The sequence below is a fragment of the Hoplias malabaricus genome, chromosome 12, assembly GCF_029633855.1.
Source record: "Hoplias malabaricus isolate fHopMal1 chromosome 12, fHopMal1.hap1, whole genome shotgun sequence".
Classification (NCBI taxonomy): Eukaryota; Metazoa; Chordata; class Actinopteri; order Characiformes; family Erythrinidae; genus Hoplias; species Hoplias malabaricus.
In genome coordinates, this window is record NC_089811.1 from 14,334,804 (window position 1) to 14,360,666 (window position 25,863).

Genomic DNA, 25,863 nt, shown 5'->3' on the forward strand with positions numbered 1-25,863 from the left:
AGCTGATACATAACGCAGTATATTAGCTCAGCTAATATCATGACCTGAATTTACTTATTATAGACTCTATTACAGTAGAGCAGCTCCTGACCATTAACAGGTCCCAACATCTAAAGGGATTTGATAAGTAATTGCAGTTGGCTAAACTGTGGAACTATGAAACCTATTCCAAAAAGGTGACTCTCCAGAGGTTCTCATCATGTATTATTTATTTCGTTATGTTTGTTAAGCTTTTTATTGGCCTTTGTGTTTATGTCCATAAAACCCAGTATAAAGCAAAGATCAGTGATAGTCCAGAGCACTGTTGGCGAATGTGAGAACTGCGGAGAGAGCAGGGCGTCAAGAGGGCGAGACGCCAAGCTCTGCAGCCGCTAATGCACCGTGCTTTCGTGCTTTTGGTACAGCCCACAGGCCTCTCTCCCAGCCTCCATCAAGCCCTGCTCTCCATTCTTAGCCTGCAGAAAGTGACACTTTATTGACCGTCCATCGACCGCTTAGGTGCTGGATATGGTGTTTCTTTGCTTCTATCTCTCTTTCTCTCTCTCAAAGTCTTCCATCTTTCTCGTCACCCCATCCCTAAGGTATTCTTCTTTGGTCAAGTTTTTCAAGTTTATTTCATTTCACTACATATCCCTTTGCCTTACCTTGCTCTCTTTGCCTTGTCCTTTAAATATCCCCCAGTACACTCTCTCATTCCTCATCTCCCAACTATTTTTCTCTCTCCTCCCACAGTCCTCCACTCCTAAGACCTGAATAAGCCTCTCAGTGAGGAGTTGCATTATGAACGCTGGCTCATTATATCCAGGCATCAGCCACTTATCTCAGTTGAAGCTGCAGATAAGTCATGTGTGAAGTGGGTATGAGTACTTTAGGGATATATTTTATGTGACTGCTAGATTCTGTACATTAGCTAACACCTAATTGGAAAGCTACAGTACATTCTTAGACGTATTCCCAGTCAAAATTACAGCCATTAAGCACAAGGTATTCAAGCAGAAAACATCAATTTGAGCATGTATGTTTCAGCAATTAGTGTGCCCATCCTTTCATTTTAGTACAGCTACAACTCAGGCTTAAAAATAAATACATTTGCAGTAACATTTTCCAAACCTCCAAAGTTCAGTTTTAGAAGTTGGTTGTATTTTCTGCTTCTTAAATTCCAAACAATCTCAAATACATACAAATACACTGTGGCTGAGATCAGAAATCTCAGGACAACTGCTCTTATATTTGGAGAATGTCAGCAAGTTATTTGTATGATATCTCTTATATCTCTTTGACTTTCACCATCCTTATGCAAAGGTTTTATCTCTAATCTCTGCATGCATATCACCTGAAAATAGAATAACTTAATGGCCATTCTGAATGGGAATGCTGGTGGCACGGTGTTGCAGCAGGTAGTGTTGCAGTCACACAGTTCCAGGGACCAACAAAAACGCTCACATCTAAGTATCCTAGGTTAATAAGGATCCTCAAAACATTGATACAGGGATTGCATATTTAGGGTGAATCAACAATGGGACAACCTTTTATGAGCCTGATACACCATCCATAAAGGAAAAACACACTTCAGCTGAGCTCTGCTGCTAGTCTGCAGTGATATCAGTAAAGTGCTGCTGGACCTTAATGTAAATCTGGTGCATCAAATGCCTTCAAAAGTGTTTGACAGTCCTATATTATCTCCCACTCCTAACTCTCTGTGATATGAAGCTGAATTCAGCTGTTTATTCAGCAGCTTTTTCTTTTATTCAGTGCCACCTTAAATGCTGCAGCAGCCACAGGCACAATAATGTCATTTCAAATTCAGAGACATCCCTATACTACTATTGATATTTGTGCTTTTTATGAAATAAAGAGGCAAAATTCAACTGTTATGATACTGACATTTGTGGGTTTCTTTGGTCACCATCTTGACAGTGATTCACAAGGATTTCATAGCCCTCCATTTAGAGTGTGCCCCTGAAAAAACCCAGTTTCAAGGTGTATATTGGCCGACCCCTTGGTATCGCAATAAGAATTGAGACACCCCACCCCTAGACAACATGGATGGGTATGGCTAAGTGGTAGGGCTAAGGGGTGAAATTAGACACTTGGATTTCAGAATTGCGAAAGCCAAAAATCCAAGAGAATTGTTCTCATTCTCTCTTTGTGTAGATAGTAATACTGAATGAGATGCTAGGCAGTGCAGGTGTCTGTTAGCTTACATAGCAGAGTTGTTCAGTTCAGTTCAATATTTCTTAGTGCCTCTCAAGGAGAACATTGATTTGCAGCAGTCATTCTTACATCCACAATTCAAAACACAGTAAAAGACATCCATTGACATTACATTCACTTGTCCCACTTATTCAACAGCATAATTGCACTAGGATAAAAGAGTTTTTAAATCTATTATAAATCTTTTGAAGTCTGTGGCTTTGCATACAAAAGGTGAGCTTCAAATCTTCTGACAATTATTTCAGACTTGATGAATGTGGGCTTTTGAAATAGGTATAATAAAGTCATTGCTGGCATCTCATAATCTGACTGCTAGCTTTAAAAATAATGCTGAGAAGATTTACATTCGTAATGCTCAAGTTTCCAACCAAATTATAAATGCAGATGTCAAATCTGACTCAACGCAAGAGTTCTAACATAGAGTCATAAGCTCAGAGCATACCTAGAACTTGCTGGGTTTCCTTAAAAATCAATCTCTACTGATATTTCTTGAAACTCTTGTTTGTATATTTTGACTGAAATACAACAATTAGTAATCACGATACTTGTAGCTATTAACTCTTTCATTGTCATCCCAATAATTTTTGTAGAGTTGATATCAATCACCATCTCTTTAGTTTTTATCAGTATTAAGATTTAAAAATGAATCCTCACACTACAGCATGAGCTCACTCGCTATTCAAAGATGGATGTGCTGATTATCTCAAAGCTGCATAATTTAAAATATAACTATCCTCATACAGGCTCCCAAAGTCATTAGACATGAACTAAACAGAAATGGTGATAAAATGCATCCTTGTGGAGATCAAGTTAGAGACTATACTCTGAGAGAACTAGATCTGGGGAATTAATACTCACTTCCAAGCCTGTCAACCTTTCCACTGGTGTTGCAGTAACGGCATTTCCTGCTAGTTTTCATCCTCCTAGCTCGGGGGCATATTGTGATGAGGAAGTTAAGCTAGGTGGTGAAATTGGCAATGATTAAAAATGATTGAGAGAAATGGATAAAAATTCAGAAAAGAGAAAGAAGAAAAAGGACAATATTTCAATACCTGCTAAACGATGATTTATCATGTAGACATACTAGCCAAGCATGAGAAAGAAACATAATCCGTTTCAAGCTGGACTGAAGAAAGGTTTTAAACCCTAATTTCCCCCTAATCCTCCCTCCTGTAAGTCATTCAAGAAGGGCATCCCACTTTGGACCCTCTCTCTTGGCTCTGCCTCTTCCTGCCTGTTTTCATCCCCCGCTTTGCCATTTTTGGAGCACTCCACAAAAGCCTTCAGCCACAGAGAAAAGGGACCTTGGGAGCACTTCACGAAATGAGGCAACCTCACTCAGCGCCACTCTCGTCAGCCGATTGGCGTAATTACACGTGCAAATGGATCATTGGTGAGGTCCTCCTGCTCCGTCAGGTGTGGATGGGAGATGGAGGAAAAGTGCCATAAAATAAGGTTTTCTAACACACCATTTCCAATGGGATTGGGCCACTTGTGAAGCCCCCTGTCTGAGTAAAGTAAGAGTTTTAATGGTCCTGCTGGGAGCATTAGTCACAAGTGCATGATTGGAGCACACCGTAGATTGGCGTCACCCTTGCAGGAAATGCTTCAGACTTAAATATTGCTTTGAAACAGCCTTGCAGAGGATTATATTTTAAATAATGATACATGTGTACCCTGAAAGGTTGAAGGTAAACATCTTGGATTCCTTTTAGGGCTTGTCTAGGTACTTACCAACCAAGTTATCCTTGCTTAAATTTAGTTGGCTGAATTAAGGGGCTTAAGAATAATCATTTTTAATTATGAATTAGCGTTAAATATTTAATCATTAATGTAATAGATTATATATTTGTATTGTATAGTTGTCATTACTTAAACACAGGCTTACTGCATGTTTCATTACAAGGAGAGCATAATTAGGCTTGGGTAAAGAGATATAATGCAACACAATGTGAAAACATATACTATAACACTATAGCTCATGAGTCATAATTTGTTAATTTGTCAGTACTAAGAATTTCTATGTTATATAATTCATGTTGTGTAAAAATGCTACATAGCTAGTTATTACCTAGATAAAAGTAGTGTGCCTTGACTGTGTCCCACTGGGTTTTATACAGCTTATGGCAGCTGTAAGCACTGAACAGGACATATAGTCTTGTTAGCTTATTGAGTACCGAGTCTGCAAACAGGATGATTAGAACTGGTGTTCAGTTGCTAAACTGTTGACAGCACCAAAGTAGAGAAATGTCCACATATACAGTCTTCCAGTACTTGCTGCAAATCCAGGTCCATAAAGTGAAGTAACTTCCCAGAATATTATCTCAATTGTGAGTGGTGGTTTGAGATTATTAGGGAAGCCACACAGATGAAATTAAATCCTAGTGAGGGTGAGAAATAAGTTTTATTTATGACACCCCTGTGAGCCTAACAGCAAATCAGTTGTTTAACCAATGCCTGATATACAACCATTACAACATGAAAACCATCAAAGAATACAGAACCCATGCCCATACATATTTGTAAGAGAAAGGATCCTTGGTAACTTAACCCCGTGATCAGTTATCTGTGTTAAAATGACCTTTCACATGAAGGGGAGTTCAGGAAGGTCTAGGACCATTATAACAGGGATGCCATCAATGAATGAAGCATAACCTGCAAGCATGCTATCCTCTTACCATTGTCAGCATCATGCTTTCTCCCCTGTCTATTGATCGTCCAAGCTAGCTTACCCCCTCAACCCACTGAGAAGACGTTGACCTGTTTGTCCCCCAAGTGTCCACTGAATGCATACTGGAGGTTAATAGCTGTGGACATATTTCTTGTCCACCCTTATACACTACATCATCTTATGTGTTTAGAAACATGTGATTGTATGTGGGTACTACTTGTGAGAAATTCCAGTCCACAATCAATCAATATCAGCTGTGCCATCTGTACTCGTTTCACCAATGTCTTCTTTTTTCTTGATGTCTCTGTCACTCAAATTTAAGACGTTATATGTGAATAGGATAAGTTGGGACAGCAGTTGCAGCCACAGATCTAGGGTTCAGGACCCAACTATCTTTGGGTAGTTTGTTGCATTCTTCCCATGTCAGCTTGGGTTCCCTCCCACAGACTAAAAATACACTTTGCTAGATCAACTGGCGAGGTAAATGTGTACACAGATGTAAGTGTGTGAGTGACTGGGTAAGTGTGTGCTGCCCTGTGATGGTCTGGCACTCTGTACAAAGTGTTACAGCCTTGGAGCACTGCTATGGAAAATAATATGGCACCCAGTCACTGAAACTGTACTAAGGTCAGGTACTGATGTTGGATGATTAGTTTTGACACTACAGCTCATCGCAAGGGTACTGAACATCGCTGGGGTTCATATGCCTCTATCCCACACTTGGCATTTTGAGGTCATGTGCAGCTGCTCTGGCATGCTTTTCTATGGAGATTGCACAAGACATGAATATTAGGACGTAGCATATTAAACATCTCAGGCTGAGATTTTCCTAGTGTCTCAGACATTTCTGAACACACATGTTGTTTCCACAGACCTTTATTGGAACACTACATGCATTTTTCCAGCCTGTAACGAAGGTCGTCCTCCATATGCTGTGTGTGGGGGACATGGACAACTCCCATTCATCATCTCTGTGACAGGCTTGCCCTATATCTCCACTCCTTTTTACTCTCTCACTCTCCCTCTCTCTCTTCTGACACCATATATACAATATTTAGGTCTGTTCCATCAAAGGACAAATGCAGTACTTCAGCATTTATTACCAGCTGGAGGCTCTGAGTGTGTGGCTTCTACCTGCCTCCTTTTAACCCTATCTTACCTAACATAACATCACAGAATAGTAAAAAGTTGTCATTGTTCCTTTTAAAATAAAATTATATCTTCAGAACCACGTATACCACGTTATATATATTACAATGCTTTAAAATATAAAATTGTAAATATAAGGCTTAAAAAATTGATTGACAATAGGAATAAAAATTTTTAGCAATATAGCACACTGTGGTCAAACAGATTTATTTTAATTCACATTTAATTAATTAATTTACATGTATTCTGAAATGAAGGGTTTAAATAGATATCCCCCTTTGCTGCATAATCTTCTGGGAATATTTCACGCTACACTTTGGAACGTGTCAGTGAGGACCTCATGGATTCCAGCAATGGAAACATTAGTGAAGGCAGGTACTGATGTTAAATTATTACTTCTGAATCACAAACACCACTCCAGTTCATCCCAAAGGTATTAGAGGGAGCTCTCTCAGTCCAGAGAAAGCAGTTCCACTGCTTCGCAGCCCAATGTTGGGGAGCTTTATACTCACTCCTCTAAGCCATGCTTGGCATTGGGCATGGCCAATCTTGGCACATGTGCCGTTGCTCCTGCTTATCTCATTTAATGTCATGGTTCTCTGTGGAGATTATGCAAGCTCTGTGCACTTGAATTCAGTACATCTAAGGGACATAGCACGTACAATTCAAATTCTATCCACTTACAGTTTCCTGCAGATTAAGCAAAGATACTGATGTTTGGCAGCATTTCTTAGAGCAGTAGCAGGTCCAAAGTACATGTTATTCAACGACACGGACTATCCATCCATCCATCCATTATCTGTAACCGCTTATCCAATTTAGGGTCGCGGGGGGTCCAGAGCCTACCTGGAATCATCGGGCGCAAGGCGGGAATACACCCTGGAAGGGACGCCAGTCCTTCACAGGGCAACACAGACACACACACATTCACTCACACCTACGGACACTTTCGAGTCGCCAATCCACCTACAACGTGTGTTTTTGGACTGTGGGAGGAAACCGGAGCACCCGGAGGAAACCCACGCGGACACGGGGAGAACACACCAACTCCTCACAGACAGTCACCCGGAGCGGGAGACACGGACTATAGATTGGCAAAATCTCAGGTGTCACTCTCTAACTGCTTCCTATTTCACTTTTATGTGATCTATTTGGAATAAAGCCTAATGCATATCTTAGTAAGCTTTTAGCCAACATCTTGTCACAACTCAGCTGTCTCAACTCTCATGTTGCACAGCAAGTAGCACTGCCAAAGCAACAGTGGATTAGAACAGAGACAGAATCGCCCAGGTCCTAGTTGCCTAATATTTTATATGGCTGTTAATTCTATAGCATCTCTGATGGTCTTTTTGAAATGGCTTGCCAAGCTAGATGTCTGATCGTATATCCATGATCAACAGAATAAAGAGGCATAGAGTAGAAGGGATAGATCTGAAGCAAGGCTAATGATTATCCATTGGTGAATAGCGATGCCATCGAGTCACAACAGGCCAAACGGCCACCACTACCAAATGGCTTTTAAACACTTAATACTTGAGGGAACAAGGGGGAAAGGATGCAGTGTCATTGGTGAATAGCACTGAACAGCTCTCCCTTGTGGAACATGTGGATACAAGTGTGAGAATATGCATGTGAGTCAGTTACAAGCCAGTTCAATGAGGTGCCTCTCATTTTAAAAACCCACTTTTCCTACATACCCTCATTTCTGCCTAAGTGTGAATACCCTAATGCAGACAGAGTCACTGTGGTTATTTAGAATCAAATGCATTATGAATCATTAAAGCTCAAAGCGAAAAGGCAGAACAGATATTTCATTAAAAACTCCAGTCGTGAACATTTAATGGGCATGTTGGCGGCTAAATATAGACAGTGGAAGCAATTATCTGCGAGAAAGGTTTTAATCTCTAATGAGCTTCAAGGAGCATTGGCCTAAATGCTAAATGCAGCTTAGTGTAGCCTCGAATCATCAAACAGGCTTGCGTCACTGTTCCAACAGGACCCCTCTGCCCACCCCACAGCTCTTAAACGCACCGGTCAGGGATGAAAGCCATGGGGGTGGGGGATCGACCCTGCTTCTGGTTAGCACAGATCAATACCAGGAGAGCGGCCATCTAGTCGAGAGGAAATGAGGATAATTGTTACGGCCTCTCCCCTTCGCTAGCATCACTCTCTCACATTCTCTCTCATATCCACGGGATTAGCCACACCCAGAGGGGGTGGGGGTTACAAAAAAGCAACGTGGTGCTTAAATAAGCTCAGTTTCAGAGGCTGGCAACTAGATTAAATTCTAAGCACTACCAAGCCCATGGCTAATCGGTCCAAGCTGGATAGCATAGTGGGCAAGACTGGGATTTAGCTCTGAAACAAATTTATTTGGCCTAGCCCATCCATTAGGATGTCCAATATCCAATTATCCACATAGGATTCCTATTGATTAGAGACACACTGCCATCAGTGACATGACACACAAAACACAGGGCAGTATACTTATAAGAATTATCAATAATAATAATATCATATCTATCTTTTTTTGTGTTTTTTTTTCTTGCACCCAATGATTCTGGGTAGGCTCTGGACCCACTGCAACCCTGAACTGGATAGGCAGTTACAGACAATGAATGAATCAATATGTACTTTGAATTCACTAATAGTTTTTCGTATAGCGTAGTGTGTAACATCACTGCCCACCACACATCAGACTACGGTTCAACTCCCAGCTTACACAGGAACAGTAAGCCTTTGGGCAGAATTTCTAAAACTACAGTCACCCACTCCTCTAACCCGATTAAAACCAGAATCATGCTAGATCTGAGAATCTGGCACATGCTCAAAATGTGAATGTAATTGCCACTTAATTCTTTCATAAAAGGGTACACAGGTATGCAGTTCTATGTTTAGTTGTGGACAACCATGGTCAAATGCTTTTCATTTTTTTATTTAACAAGATACATCGTGTCTTTGATGTCGAGAAGGTACTAAACATGAGTGAGTACGTATGAGTATGTGAATTATTTGCAAGCCAGTTTCATTGCTTGTCATGTAACTAAATATTTGTTGAATTTAAATATTGGTGAAAATTTTCTATTTTGTGTTTATTTTTTTTTAAATGGTACATAACAATTTTCAAAATTTCTATGTTGTTTACAAATCATGCTTAATTATCAAAAATCAGGTGTCAGTCAAAAGTTAGTCAACTGCCTCACGTGCTTTACATTCAAAATAACATTGCTGTAACAGTAATGGTCAATTTTAAGGGTACAAAAACACACTACCTCTTTTTTTCCACAAGTGTAGACAGGTCCCTAGGGGTCCAGCCCGTAACAGTTGACCCATGTCTGACCCATGCAACACTTGGCATTGCCATAACTGAGCCATAAGTGCCAAATGTGAGACAGATCTGAGCATAGTGTGCCTGCTACCTAACGCCAAATGACCTACATATTAGCTCTGGGTCTAGTTGTTTTTGCTTGGTTTTCTTCTTTCTTCACTGTACTTATTTGCCATTTTTGCTCTGTGTGCTGACTTCATGGTTCTCATTTTAGCTTGGTTCTCTCATTTCTCCACGCATTATATAATTGTTACACAGTTTAACCCTGCTTGTGCACTATCACAAGCAAAGATGTGGTGCAGAGGTTGGAGATAATCAAATGACGGGACCTTAAATGTCTCAACACTTGACGTCAGAAGTGGAAAAGATCAAAAGGGCTCATTTTATTTGATGTTTTATGACTTGGGCAGCCCACAATGAGCTCACTGAGTAGTCTTATTTCACAGTTTTTGGGTTGGTAGGCACTGCAGATCAGTAACATACTCTTCCATGAATTTATGGAAATGTTTGATTTAAAACCATGCTATTAGGAAAAAAAAGGTTTCTAATAGTGATTGTTAAGACTGTAGCACATAAGAATCAAAAGCAGACTCAAGTAGTATATTAATCACGGAACTCTAATATTTAAATGTATATAGGCTGTCATTTTTTTGTATTAAATTACGTATTCTTGTATTACTGTTACTTGCATCTGAGGTTTCACTTTGCAATGGTGGATCCAGCCATGTATTCAGTTTCTGGGGTTTTATTGATCCCAAAAGCGACTGCCATTTTAGCCATGACACTTGACAAGCAGAAGCGTCAGCTGAGAGAGGTACAAATAAGTCTTATCAAATTATATCCAATGGTAATATCAAATTTAGCAGAAATTCAACTACCTGCTGCTTACAAAGAGAAAAAAATACCTCATATAGAATTGAGACAGTGTCCCAGCTCTGTGACCCTTGTAAGAACCTCCCTACTGTCATTCCACTGAGATTTTCAATATAACAACACGTCTGTGGTTATTTGATTTGCCCCAAGAAATTGTCCACTGTTATTTGAAACATGCTTCCCCTTCCTTGAGATGGACGTCTGGATCTTAGAGCAATGATATATCACAGCTATACACTAGTATCAGCTAACAATCAAGAGACTGTATTACTACATGAATCCATTAACCATTGAAAATTGATATTAGTAAATTTTTAGTAAATGCATAACAGAGAATTGTCTTGGAACTGACTTAACTCACTCACACAAACAACTTTCACTCACATTGAACAGGTTGCATTATCTGTTCTACCTACAAACATGAATGTGGCATTAATTATATTGTTTCAATGAGGTATTCAAGTTTAAGGTTAAACACTTCTCTGCATATTACTTGCAAGCTCAGTGCCCATATCCATGGATTTCTTTTTTTTTTTTTTGGGTGGGGGCATTGTTATATTATGATCTTGTTGAGTGATTGGAAAAAAAATGGAAAGGACATCCTGCCCACCAACAGAAAGGCTAATCAAGCTGAAATAACCCACATTCTAGCTTAGCAATAATACTTTAGTTACAATAAATTATATAATAAATACTGTAGCGTTAGACTCAATGGATTGTTCCTACTTAAAATCCATCTAGAGCAACTCATTTAACATGGAAATACACATTCTGTAATCAAGACACTCTTCTGTGATTGGTCACCAGACCCTCCTCTGTGATCGGCTGGTCTGCTCAACAGGTGTCCACACAACAAAGATTGCCTCATTAAAAAGATTTAGTTACGTTTATTTTCAAAGAGATATTAAGAGTTTGAAAAGAGTTATTATGCAGTTAACACAGGGACCTAATCCTGAGAAAGGTTTTGTTAATAGCAGGGGTTTTTTTAGACTTAGTTAAGAGGTTTAAACTGAAATCTGATTTTGATGGGACTGTTTTTGTAGCAGGCATCAAATTTTCCATGCTTTAATTATGAGGGTACAATACTGTCACCTGTAAAACAGGCCGTACAAAGAAATGCATGGCACTGGTACCTGCTGCCTTCGACACTTTTTTGGGTTTCAATTTTGGCAAATCTGATACACGGAAAGGTGGCACGGTGGCGCAGCAGGTAGTGTCACAGTCACACAGCTCCAGGGACCTGGAGGTTGTGGGTTTTAGTCCCGCACCCTGTGACTGTCTGTGAGGAGTTTGGTGTGTTCTCCCAGTGTTCACATGGGTTTCCTCCAGGTGCTCTAGTTCCTCCCAAAAACATACATTGGTAGGTGGATTGGTTACTCAAAAGTGTCCATAGGTGCGAGTGTGTGAGTGAATGTGTGAGTGTGTCATCCTTTGAAGGACAGGCACCCCCTCCAGGGTGTGTTCCCATCTTGGCCCAGTGATTCCGGGTAGCCTCCGGACCCACCGTGACCCTGAACTGGATAAGTGGTTACAGACAATGAGTGAATGATTGATACATGGAACCAGGCACTTTTTTGAGTCAAGTAGTGCAGAGGTGAGTTGGTACCATACAGTGGAAAACTTCAATACACATACACAAACACTCTTCACTACAGCCTTCTGCACAATCCCAATAGATCAATAATGTTACAAATAACAAAAATAGGATGAAAAGGGATTGATCTTGAAACCACTATGTTTAAGAACCACAATTCAAGAAATCTATCATAAAAAAAACAGCTGTAATAGAATCAAAACAAGCTTTACTCCAGACCAAACAACCATCTGCGAGTTACATGCTTGAAAATAAAGGAGCTAAAAGTATTCTTTAGAGAGACGCCAGAGTTCTTTAAAGGAATGCTGCAGTGTATTTCAGTCCAATATTTCTGCTGCATCTGGAGCATATGGCACTTTGTAAAAGAACAGAGAACCTGCATTAGATTTGCATTTATGGCTCTTATTCAGAACAAGTTGAAAATAAAAAGATGTTACGGGGATAGTTAATGTCATATTAGTAATCTTGCCCAAGGACTCTCAATCAACCATGATTCTTCTTGCATATAACCATTATACTACCACTTCTAGCATTTTGTTAATGCTAGGTCTGGGAACCTGTACAAATACAACAAATTTCATTGTATAATATAAAGTATAATTTATCTACTTTTTTTGTTGTTGTACTAATTTGTACGCATAATGTAGAACATTGTCCACCAATCTAATTTCCCAAAATATAGCCCTGGCTTTAATTAATTTACAGAAGCAGCAGTGAGCTGAGGCAACATTATACTTCATTTTTAATGTTAATTTAATGTTTTCTCATCAAGTCTTTTCCTGCCTCAGGATACCTTTAGTCTTTATTAGGATGACCAAAAAAAGTGTTGGCAATTTTAACCACCACTTTTAATTCACAAATCTGTGAAAGAAAAAAAAAATCATCACCAAAGTTTGAGAATCTGCTTCAGAATTAAATCAGAATTTTATGGAGCAAAAAAAAAAAAAACACAAGCAGCTATCAGCTCTGATATGAAGCATGGCTTTTTGTTAACGTGATTGTATTTCTGAACTTGCCTTAGCTTAACATATTAAAATAAATATAAAAATATTGAAAATATAATTTAGCAAACACCCCAGGCATACTTTTGAATGTGATTTGACCTAACAAGTGCCCTGTTCTTTTACTAAGTGCAGGGAGTAGCATTATTTTCATGCCTCTGATGATTAGGTTACTTAATATAAGATTAAGCTGAAAAATCCCTGGCAAATGCATTTATATCATTTGAAGTTTTGAAGAATGTAGCATCTGCAAAGGCACACAGCACTGTCCAAATGTCTGCAAGGAGCTTGGTAAAAATAAACAGGAACATTGGTATTTTTAAAAGAGATAACTTACAGTAATAAGTTTAGTGAGAAAGAACCAAAGGGTTTAAATGAAATGTCTGCTGCAAATAGTGTAGAACTATGGAACGTCCTGCAGATTCCAGATGCTCCTGGAGGCTTCAGGAATTGAATCACAGATGAAGCTAGCATTTGATGATATATCAAGTATTTATTTTTCCTCTTTATTTCAAGTTTGTTTACAGTTGCTTAATGATGTTTGTGTAGACAAAATGGTGACTCTATATAGGGAACCAGAAGTCATTACGTTTAGGGCGTGCTGGTTCTTGGTTACATTTAATGGTAAAATATAAGTGAAACTGGTGACTTCCATACTTTCGGCTTGTACAGTAATTTAGTTCATATTTGTGAGCATGGAGCAAGGAAGAGATGAAAGATGCAGTAGTAGTGGGTGTAGAAATGGAGTTAAAAGTATTTATAACTAAATAAATAAATGGTCTTTCTTCTGTCTATTTGGACGGTATTAGATTTACATAGGTAGCCATGATAATGTAATTATATCAAACCATGTCAGGAATGTTTCAGGAAGTTTTGCACTACATAAACAATCTTAGTAAAGATAACAGAGATGGGAGCAGCTACTAGATTCATGCATTGCTGTCACACAGCAGAGTTACTAGAGTATTTGAATTGTCACTACTGTTCTGTCAACAACCAAAAATATTCATCTCTCAACCAATTTCTAGTCTTCCAAAATAGATAATGGCAACTTAATGTGTAGGAAACACATTCATAACACATATGTAAGCTGCTATTGTGCACAAAATCTACCTAAATCAACCAGAAATCTATCTCCATTGAATGATCCTTTAGCTTGTCTTGTGGATTTGAGTGTGGTGTGTCGTGCAGCAGCTGAGATTTTCCTTTTAGTTGAACCTTTTTGATATTTCATCACGGAACACATCCTCCAGCTCCTCCATTCTCAAGAATTCCCGCAAAAAAACTCCTTTACCCCATAATATAATATTCCCCCCATATGTCAATTTGGCCAGGATTAATATAACCTGGGGTTATTTTTACAGCTCACTTTACAGTAGCGAAATAAATCTGTATTCTTTCCTGGAACAGGAGTGTGCACTCCAGAAACATGCCTAACATTATCTATTCAAACAGGACTAAAAGTACTCAGATAATCTTGTATTAATTATTTTACCCCGTGTCACAAGTAAAACTATTCCCACCTGAACAGGGCTTTTCTCTTACATTAAATTTAAGGGGGGTGGGTGAAAATTAGTCCCTCATAATGCAGGGTGGGGATCTGCAGGGGTGCAGGCTTTGTGGAGACAGAAACATAATTTAAATTCCACAGGACTGCTTCTCTCAGACTGCTGTACCTTAAGCTCCAGTTGCTCCCCGGAGGCCTCAGTCGCCACGGCTCCCGGAGAGGCCAATCAGAGCTCATCAGGACAAAGCGAGGGAAGAGAGGCTGGGAAAAGATCAGTGAGAGATTTGAACTGTTTCTGAGACAACTGGAGAATAAGAATGGTGTCCTTTACCTGGTCTCCCTTCAAACACACATTTTCTATCCATTTCTCACTCATGACCAACATCGGGTACTCACAGATACAATATGTCCTGACGTTTGAGGCTCCATCCAGTATTTCTTCTGCAATCACGGGTGTTTTTAAGTGGTTTATTCATTTGTGCTGCTGTAACACTGTCTACTCTTCTGGGTAGTTTTACATTAGATTGCATTCATTTTTGGATAGATCAACATCTCATCATCTCCTCCAGAGCACAGTTCTGGGCAGCTTTATATGCTACTAACCTATGCATCCCATTGGGGACTGTAATCATTCTATTGGTGGTGATTTTCTGTATAAACTGTGTACAACTGAACATCTGTGTCAGAAATGGGCGTAGCTGGATTCACGCACTAGAAGAGATATCCACACACATTGCACAGAAAGTCTACAGTCATCCAGATACAAAGAATAGAGCAAAAACAGAGCTTTGTTCAAAGGAGTAAGCATGATGCCTGGCTCTTGCCCCATAGCTGTAGACAGAAGAACTAAGCTAAAGCTCACTTTGGTTGAAATCATTGTCGTTTCTCGGGGTTGGTGTCTTAGCTCTTTTTTAGGTATGAATGTATTTGTCTAACTCAGCTGTCCTAGAACAAAATCTAGCTCTGCTTCACAGCTTTGTCAAACTCTAATAAAGTACATGTTTTCCATGGATCCTAACAGAGTTTGAAGAGAATTTGCAACCATATTTAAACTCCACTAAATTAATTTCACGGTCCAGAAAATTGTTGTGGAAAAGATGAAGCAAAGACTTGCCATTTTGTTTTTTCCTAGTGCAATGAAGCCATTCCACCTTAAATGGCCAATCAGAACTTTCTGAATCATTGACATCTTGGTCTTCTCAGTCGTAGAAGCATCTATAATTAATTTTAAAATCAAATGAACCAAGGTTTGTTATTAGGCCATTTCATTTTAAAGCCTAGTAGTCTGAGTAGAAGTATCATCAGATCTGAGGTTTCAGTGTCTGTATCAGAGAAAAAAACAGATATTGTGCCATCTCCGATCATATAAATCTGACCCGTGTCTTATGTGTCATCTCCAGCAGGGAATGAGGGTTCGGCTGAGAACGGTCAGAAGGAGACATCCACGTGTGACATCTGCCAGTTTGGCGCTGAGTGCGATGTGGATGCAGAGGATGTATGGTGAGTGCAAACAAACAAAAGCAACACTTTATTTGGTCAAGTTCATTTTCATCTCACTCCTAATGTACTTTCTATGGGAGTAGTTGTAAATCAGATGGTAGGGTACTTACTACCAGAGTATCACTGTGAAATAAGTCCCATCCAAATATGCCACGTCCATCCCACAGTGGACCATACACTCACACATCTGTAAAGATTCTGGGGCTGGATTCACAAAAGCTTTCCTAAGAATAAACTTCTTATGATAAACACTAGGAAGTTCATATAAATGTTCTGACAATATTTAAGAAATTCTCTTAGGATTTTTCTCATGATTTTGTATTTTTAAATCTGTATGAAACATTTTAGATTATTACTTAAGAATTGATTAAGGAAAAAAAATCACATTAAAGAACAATTTCTTTCTTGGGACACCTACACTTTTTACCTACAAGAATAGTTACTTCAGTTCAAAAACTACTAAGTCACACAAACTTCAATCAAGCCAAATGTGACGCACATAGGCATTATGCTTATTAGTGGATTTCAGTTCCAAATTGTGGAACTGAACCAGCACTGGTGGTTTTGTCCAGGCAAAGTGCATCCTGATGTTGACACAAACACTTGAGATAAAGAGACATTTATTGGACACTTCAGGGGACACTCAGAGCTATTTGTATGACAGTCAAATGACTAGTGCCCTTTTCCAAGTGTTCCCTACAATCTGCTCCCCTCTGCCAGTAGCCCCCTGATTCGGTACGACAGACTAAGACAAACAGTCCACCAACTGGGGGACAAATAAGGTCAGTGCACTTAAGTAGCCAACAGGGCTCAAACGAATGACACAAAAATAGACGGATTCCTTGAACAAAGATGTATTGTCAACAAATGGTAGAAGGAGACACACCAATCCAGCTGGTTCCTGAAAGGTTCATTTGATCAAGGCTTTCTTAAAGGGGCGTACCATAATTTCCACACAAAGACTTGCTTATGCTTCTGTCACAATGAGTCCAGTTGAGGATGGAGTTGCTGGAGGCAGAGTTGAACAGGATGTCTTACAGGCCAGTCTTAAACACAAAACTGGGTCGAATCACATGAAAGTGGAACAGACTGTCGCACATCTGTGCCAAAATCATACGGATATGTCTTACAGATATTTTTTGAATGTCACATTTCTCTAGTGTGGCCCCCTGGGCATTCACACATTTTGCTGTCACAGGGGTTAGTGAAGTGGACTTGGGACTAGAAGGTCACCAGTTCTGTTCCCTCAACTGGTAGGAAATTTGGGGGCAGGGGGGAGTGGCAGAAGAGTGATATCTCCTCCTTCAATCTATAGCTGAGGTGCCCTTGAGCAAATGCTCCCTTGCTTCGGAGGGTGGCTGCCTTCTTCTCCAGTTGTTTTGTGGGTTGTTTTGATTAATCACTGGAGTGTGTGTGTTTTCACTGTATGGGTTAAATGCTGAGGTCAAATTACATTGCAATGTTGTAAAATACAAATTAGCACAGATTTTATGAATTTCATTTAAATTCAACTAGATAACATAAGAAGCAACTTATTTAATGTTGTGACCCTTAAAAATTAAAATGTATTTGTTGGAATGTAACCAGTTATTCAAAAAGGTCTGATGTGAATGGGTGCATTGTAGAGAAACTTACACACTTACATGTCTTTACAGTGGTGTGTTTTCACATATGTACATTTTTTTTGAAAATTTGGAAATGTGTAATGAAAAACATGAAGGAAAAATGCCAAACGTGTACAAAAACACCCAAATATCACAAAAGCATTTTTATGCACGGACAGTTACTAAACATTTCTGCAATGTCCCCGCACACACTTATAAATGAGAATATTGTCAAGCCCCCATCTCCATGCACATCTTTTACTTCCAAACTCCAAAAGTTAATTATAAACATTCATAATTCATACAAAACTAAAATTGATATTGAACAAAAGTAGAATTATTACAAGATAAATGCATTTTGCCTTTTCCCCCCTTGCCACACTCCCACAAGGGCTCAGCACCCCTCCCGCTTTGTTTGTGTTAGTGTGACTGAGTGAAAAAGTGAGTGATAGAGAGACAGACACAGAAAATGAGAGTGCATGCACATTTTGCACTCTGAAGTGTAATTGGAAATTTTACTCGAAGTCTGCTGCACAGTGTAGAGAGAGACAGAGAAAGACACACACACAAAGGAAAAGGTAAAGCGAGAGAGGCTGTAAATGATTCTGCTAAAAGCATAAGCCAACTCAACTTTCTCCATCTTGCTATATCATAGTATCTTCACATAAATGTAATGCTAGGAAATATGACTGACTTTCCTTTTTTTCTACAGAAATGTATTTACTGAGCATAACATCTGTGAAATCATTAAATGGAAATCTGGTCGTTTGTGTTGATAGAAACATGATATTTAAAACAAAAATAGACATTTTATTCACTCTCCATAATGACTGTGAACATGCACATCTACTGAATTTATATATAGTGTTATTAACAGTAAAACTATAAAGTGGATCAGACACAGCAGCAATGTTGGAGTTTTTAAACACCGTGAACAAGCATTGGACTGTTATTAGACACATATTAGATTGTTAGACACACCTACCTTATTGGTCCACAGTAGATGTAAAGTCAGAAAGAGTTTGTGTTTGTCGTTTTCTAGTCCTTTATCAGTTGACAAAGGACACTGCCCACAGGACGCTGTTGGCTGGATATTTTTGGTTGGTGGACTATACTCAATCCTGCAGTGACACTGAGAAAATATAGAAGAAGAAAAAAAGAGAGAAACCAGAATGAAGTAAAACTGGTATTTGATAAGTCATCCAAACCGGTTATAATTGTATCAAGGTTCCAAGTGCAGTGGGCTTTTATATTCTTCTCTGCAGTTTAGCACAGTATCGGTTCTCAATTCTGGGGTAATTTACCTGCAGGTGTGCACCTTTTTATTATTGTTATTTATTTATTTATTTTTATATACTCATTCTATTGGTCCTCAAGTTACGGGTCGATGCTGAAAGACTGACCTGAGACGGATGATTGATTGGGGAACGAATTCCATGGGACACAAGAATGAGGGCAATAATGACAATTTCATCTTCGCTAATGGAGCACGGCTCTCCACCACATCATCAAGAACTCATTGCTATTCAAGGGCTTTCGCTGGGGACCCTCACCTCCCGACAGCAGGCAATCAGTCCAATCAAGCCCCACAGAGGTCATCAGGTGCTTTGCTTTGCTAACAAAACTTGTCAGAGGCATTATTTTGTCTAGTCTTTCTTATGATGGATTATTGTTATGGCTAGACTAGCTGATTTGCATTAAAGACTCCAGCCTTGCAAAAAGCTATACCTTGTAAATACAAGTGCAATAGCAAAACAAAACATGGTGGGAATTTTCTAAACACTGTTAAATCTAAGGCCTAATATCACCATGCCAAATGCAGAGTGTAGGAATCTCCCAGCCTTGGGTGATAGAGCAGTGGAATGGTGTTCTCTGTAGTGATGAAGCTCCAATTCAGTACCTACACACTTACTTTCTTCTTTAGTAAAGAAAATGGTTCTACTGTATATAGAACCCTGAACACACCTTTTGCATGATAAAAGCATTCTTTGCATTGTAATTAGGTTCTTCAGATTGATGGAGAATGTTCTATAAATGGCCCCCTGCAGGGTTTGTTCCTGCTTGCCCCCAGTGATTCCGGGTAGGCTCCAGACCCACCGTGACCCTGAATTGAGTAAACGGTTACAGACAATGAATGAATGAAAAAACCTATGAAGAACATGAAGATCATTTCTAAGAGTGTATGGGATGAGTTGGAGTAGCATGTGTGATCCACAAAATCTAGCCTTGTTAGTACGTCTCATGTAATCACAAAACAAACTGTGGTGAAGTTTAGGCCTGTCATAATAATTACTTTACCGACTTAACGTACCATATATTAACATTCCTGCGATATTTTTTGCTGACCTCAATGTCCCTCATTGTATTTACTGCTATGTTTGTGTACATAAAAATGAACAAAAACAGTATTTTAGCTTCTCACTGTGTTCTGTTCTCTGGCTTTCCCTAGTCTCTTTGTTCTGGAGCCAATATATAACTTTGTTTTATTTTATTGATAGTTTATTTATTTAGGATATTTAAACATTAGTTATATTAAAATTCCAGTGTCTGAATATTCTAAGTAAGCAGTGTCCTGCTAAAAATGCATCTCTATGTTCTTATATTATCATTATATCAGTGGCACAAAATGACAATAATATCAATTGTTGCAAGTATTTCTGGGAAAATATATTGTCCACAAAAAGACAGCTATTGTGACAGGCCTAGTGGAGATATTTTGGAAGCTGACTGACCAGGGTATTTCCTATGACCACTGATTAACCAGAGAAGTGGTAACATAAGTGTGGGATGCACCCACATATTGCAAGAAGGTGCTAGAACAAAGCAAATGAGCAAGGAGTGTGGGGGCCTAGCCTCTGGTGGCCCAAGACCCTCCTAGTTAGCCATAGCTGAGAGAGTTTCACACTCTCCTTTCTGCCTACACCCCTTGTGGGGAAGCTTGAAAATCCCTGTCTACAAAAAAGGGGCCATGGCAGAACCACACTGGAATAGAGGATGACTTACATAAACCGTGCAGCAACAGATGAGCTACTGTATCGGATTTTACAACTTACAAGTTGGACCAACGAGGTAGATGTGTCTAACAGACTTGACAGAGAGTGGACACAGTGTTTAAAAACTGTGCCTGATCCACTAATACCAGCGCAACAACACTACATCACTGAGGTACACAAGGAGGTGGCCATAAACGTATGGCTGACTGGTGTATATTCAATGCATTAAAACAACATTAGGCTATAGAATGGATTGTAAGGGCTGGAACACAGGCCCTGGTTCCCTCGGAGAACATCATTAGTGGAACCTGTTCTCGGTTCTGGCAACTGGTTTTGTGGCGCTGACCTGGAGGTCAGGGAGAACAGTTTTTAGATGTATTAGAGGGGTGATCTTGCAGGCTCCTGCCTGGAATCCTCTGGGGGGAGTTGCATGTTGCCTGGGCAGTGTGTGTGTGTGTGTGTGTGAGAGAGAGAGAGAGAGAGAGAGATATGTTCCTCTCACCTAACTCACTGATCTCCTCCTTATTCACACCATTTACACTGAAGCCCCAGGGAGCATCAACACTGCCCTCTCCTTCTCTCTCTCTACTCCCTTTAACTTTCCTGTGTGTGTCTCTAACCCCCCCCCCAAACTTACTCTTCCTGCTCTCATCTGTATTTGTCTTTGCATCCCCCCTCTTTATCTATCATCATCTCTCTCTCCATTTGGTTTTCTCCCTCATCTTCCAGTCTTCCTCTTCCTTTCTCTACTTTCTGTCTCTTGTCCATCTCCAGCTTTGTCTCCTCCTGTTTTTATGCATCTTTCTTTTTTTCCCATTTTCCTTTCTCCATCTGACCCTTTACATCTATATGTTCTCCTTTTATTCTATCGCTCTCTCTCTCTCTCTCTCTGGCCCCCCCTTTAGAATCTGTCTCACTTGTCTCTTGCTATCTTTCCATTCTCTCTCTCTCCCTCCAGTCCCTCATTTTTCTCTTTTCAGCTTGCTCCATTTTTCCTTCGCTTTCTTTCCCTTTAATAGACTCCATTTTCCTCTCAATCCCTCGTTTATCTTTCTTACTTTACCCTCCTGCTTTCTCTCTCTCTCAATTTCTCTCATCTTCAATTCATTGTTTTTCCATCTCTTCCCATTTTTTCTTTTTCACCCGTTTAGTAATCCCTAATTTTTCTTCTACTCTCTTTCATTTATTCTCTAAACTTGCTCCTATCTTTCACTTTCTTTCTGCCTTGTTCCTCAGTTTCTTGCTTTCTCTCTCTTTTCAATCTGTTTCCATTTCTTTTTTTCTGCCTCCATCTAACAATCTTTCATTCTCATATATTCTCTCTCTCTCTTTCTCTCTCCCTCTCTCTCTCTCATGGAAGGATTACTGGAGGTAAAAATGAGTTGAGGGATTAGGAATTAAATCAGTGATCTGAGCTGCAATAATAAAGTTTTTGTGTTGGGATTGCGCTGAAACATGACACACTTCTCATCCTAGACCATGACACTTCTCAGGTGTGCGTGCGCGTGTGTGTGTGTGTGTCCACAGTGGCTAAAGTGAGACTAAAAGGACAGGTGGACAGACAGGAAGCCTGCAGGCAACACTGGCCAAGTTTAGATAACAGAGAAACCACATGGCTCTCATAAAATCAATAAGACATATCCCCCCTCACTCAGTCCAGCAGATAAACACAGACACGGAGAGAGAGAGAGAGAGAGAGAGAGAGAGAGAGAGAGAGAGAGAGAGATGCCACGCATGTTCTCTAAATTACAAGGGAAATTGCACCCCTGTGGAAAATGACTTCTCAGGTACACCCACACACACACACATATTCGAAAGAATATACACTGATCAGCCATAACATTATAACCACCCTCGGTTCTCTCAGCTTGACCAACTGTACAGGATCACTTTTATAGTCCTATAATTATAGAATGTACTCCATCTGTTGCTCTGCATACATTGTTTACCCATTCATCCTGTTCCTTAGTGCTCAGGACCACCACTGATCAGGCTTGGTTTGGGTGGTGGACCATTCTCAGCACTGCAGTGACACTTTTAAACATTGTGTCCTCTCTGTTAGACGCACCTACCTTGTTGGTCCACCTTATAGATTTAAAGTCAGGGACAGTAGCTCATCGGTTGCTGCACAGTTTGGGTTGGTCGTCCTCTAGTCCTTCAGCAGTGGACCCAGGATGCTGTTGGCTGGATATATGTGAAGTGACACTAAAAATTCCAACAGCACTGCTATGTCTGATCCACTCATGCACAACACACACAAAGTGCACCCACATGGTCAGTGAAGCTGATAATATGGAATCACACACTCACTCATAAACAGACATATACATGCACACAGTCCACACATTCTTCTATCTACATTTCCATTCTTCACAGCTACACACCCTTTCAGACCATAGTGTTCACTTGTCTTCTCAGTGGAAGGACAGACCAAAAAAACAACAACAACAAAAAAAAGCTTTAAAGGCTTACAACTGTGGGGAAATTATGTTCTCTCTGGTTTGTTTGCGTCCAGAAGCTTTGTATCTTTTAAAGAGGAATGGTATGTTTGTAGAAAAACGACTGTTGTTTGTACGTGGCTGAAGTTTAACTTTCGTCATGTAAAGAATCCCATATGTCTTTTCTTTGTAAGCAGAGAGAGGGAGAAAGCCTAGCATACCGGACACTCATAGGTTTTCCCTACATATTTTCCTTCATTTTTTGGTTCCTTGTGCAGATGGATCATCTTATGCCTAAATTTAGCAGAAGTAGCCCCAGAATTAATAAATTGTGCTCAATAATTGCTTGAATTTAGCACAAATAAATGATGGAAGGTCTCTGACATTTGCACAGTACTGCATAAAAGTGAAGCTGATAAAATAACATACTTGAGAGCGAGTCAGTGTATACAAAACACACATGCGGCTTATCAAAACCATTATTGCTCATTATTGTTTGGAATACTATCAGGACCATAGCATGAAGAGCTCACATATTTGTGTGTATGTGTGTGTGTGTGTGTGTGTGTGTGTGTGTGTGTGTTGTTGACGCAGTGCAGTTGCAGTAGCACCAGTGTTTCGAGAAAGTGAGAGGCGGCATTAAATATTAATACTCCAGACACATTATCCTTTATGACCACCACAGACGGTCAATCTGGAGAGCGAGTGTCTCCAAGCTGAGATTGTGTGTGTGTGTGTGGGTGGGTGTGTGTGTGTGTGTGAGAGAGAGATACACAAAGAGGCTGTTTATGAACTTAGATATCTGTGTATCCTTTTTTAAAACTGAGTAATGGGGGAGAGGGAAAAAAATAATAAAGTACTTTACCCACACAGCTGTGTGAATTATATCACAGTGTTTTCACCTACTGCACTAATCCAGCAGTTGTTGGTGTTTTTCATCAGTCAGGGCACTTAGATCAAAATGCTTATGCTTTAATCACTGCCCAAATGTGTTATTTGTTGATTAGAACAACATCCAATATCCAGAGGGGCATTCGTCATCCTTATTATCCAACATATGTATCTGACATTGCTTATTCTCCTATAGTGTAATAAAGGCCTCTTCACACATGCTCAGATATTTTTAAAGTTTATCTGGAGGAACTGTATGTATGAACACAAACACCCACAACATTTGTTCTGGATTTTATTCAGTATTTATCCTGCTGGTGCCCTAGTATATACTCCGGATAAAGTGTGAGTGAGCAGATGTCTAAGTAGAGCATCGCACTTGTTTCTCCTGCACGTGTAACCTGCGTGCTGCCCCATGCTTAAAGCATGCTGAACATTTCCCACTGTGTGCTACACATTTCAGAGTACCTGAATTTCTAGAGTTTCTGCATTGAAGTTCATATGTGAAAACAACACATTATATAATAGCATAATAATGCAATTATATCCCTTTGAATTGCAATTAACTTTTAGCAAAAAAAATATTCAGACATTTGGATTGGACTGTACACCGACAAAATCCCAAGAGCATGCAAATGGAATCAAATCAAATACAGCTTCTTTAAATCAGTGCATTGTGTTATTTGATACATTCCGTGTTTTTACTGTTGTTCCACACTGTAGAGATACAGTGTATTCAAAGTTTGTACACGTTCGCTTCTAGACTTTCATGTACATTTGGCCCCGAGTCTTCCGCTTGTTGTAGTCTCTCAAACTTGCCCTTGATTTGACTCCTCCAACAGCCGGCCGAACCAAATATATATTTATATATTAATCACGTCTTCCTCCCGTTTTCCCCTCCCCCCTCCCCTTTGTGCTATTCCAGTCAATGTGCATTATGCTAATTCCACCACTCCCAAAAAATAGAAAAACAGCCCACCAGTTTGCTCTGATAAGGACTATTGAGGCAAAGAAGGCGTTGGGGAATGAGGATAGTTGAGGGGGACTGAGAGGGAACGTTAAAAAAAATGACAGATTTATAATTACAGTGTCGACAGTTTGGTGCAGCTCAGCGGGAAGTGTCCAGGGACGGAAGTTTTGTAGTCATTTTTGCTGAACATGCTTGCTGTAGCCAACAGGGTCACATACTCTTCCACACACACACATAAACAAGCTCCAAAACCACGACACCTGTATGCTTGAATGAGGACTTTCTGTCATACATTGGAGAAGTGGCTGTGGCAACAAATACAAAAGCGTTCACATTGTGTATTATTTATTAATATTATGAACAAAATGTGTACAAAAACACAAGAGTTTGTCAAATGAGATAACCTAAGGCAGTTTAACTATTTTTGCAATTGGAATAATTCGTGAATTCAGCTACTTTAATGTAGACCCATCGTGAACACACACATTCAGTTGTGCACTACTTTTTGTTAGTGTGTGCTGTGCTGGTATCCCTGGATCTGACACGGCAGTGCTGCTGGAGTTTCTAAATACTCTGTCAACCAGTCAAATCATACCTGATCTGTGGTGGTCCTGACCATCAAAGAACAGAGTGTAAGGGGGCAATCAAAGTATGCAGAACAATAGATGCAGTGCAGTGCAACTACCCAGTGCTCCTGTATGGTCAGTGGCGCTGAGAGAATGCACAGTGACTACAGAAACATGAAGAAATTCATAATACTACAGTTGATCTGTTTATACACTGAGGCATTACCAAAATGTACACACACTTGCAGAAAAGAGAGAGCACCTGGCATTTTCTTCTCATCTTCTTCCTCTCCTCTCTCCCCCTCGAGCTCCCTCTCTGAGTCTGTGTGTTTCACACGCTCAGTCAAATGCTCATTAGGCTACATCCTCACTAATGAAGGCATATGTGATTAAGAACAGCCGCTAGAACAAGTGAAGGGCCATCAGAGGCAGTTGAGCTCGGAAGCAGCCCAGAAACTTCTTCCTCCTGATGCTCTCAGCTAATCACATCCTCTGAAAATGGCGCAAGGTGTTTTTGAGCCATAAACCAAGATTATATACAGCCTGCAAGGCTAACGAGTACCT

At 39.8% G+C, this 25,863-nt stretch overlaps 1 protein-coding gene and 1 long non-coding RNA gene across 3 annotated transcripts in view; one reads left to right on the forward strand and one right to left on the reverse strand.

Annotated features, from left to right (window-relative positions):
* tmeff2a (transmembrane protein with EGF-like and two follistatin-like domains 2a) overlaps positions 1 to 25,863 on the forward strand; it is a 162,453-nt gene that overhangs the window by 114,507 nt on the left and 22,083 nt on the right. For both annotated transcript variants that reach the window (XM_066640950.1, XM_066640949.1), the window contains exon 5: positions 15,738 to 15,837. In XM_066640950.1, the coding sequence (XP_066497047.1) occupies positions 15,738 to 15,837 (100 nt within the window). The remainder of the gene's footprint in view (positions 1 to 15,737; positions 15,838 to 25,863) is intronic.
* LOC136663971 (uncharacterized) overlaps positions 16,552 to 25,863 on the reverse strand; it is a 63,227-nt gene continuing 53,915 nt past the window's right edge. The window contains exons 2-3 of the long non-coding RNA XR_010795051.1: positions 18,427 to 18,573; positions 16,552 to 17,259 (exon numbers count right to left, since the gene is read on the reverse strand). This is a non-coding gene — a long non-coding RNA (uncharacterized lncRNA). The remainder of the gene's footprint in view (positions 17,260 to 18,426; positions 18,574 to 25,863) is intronic.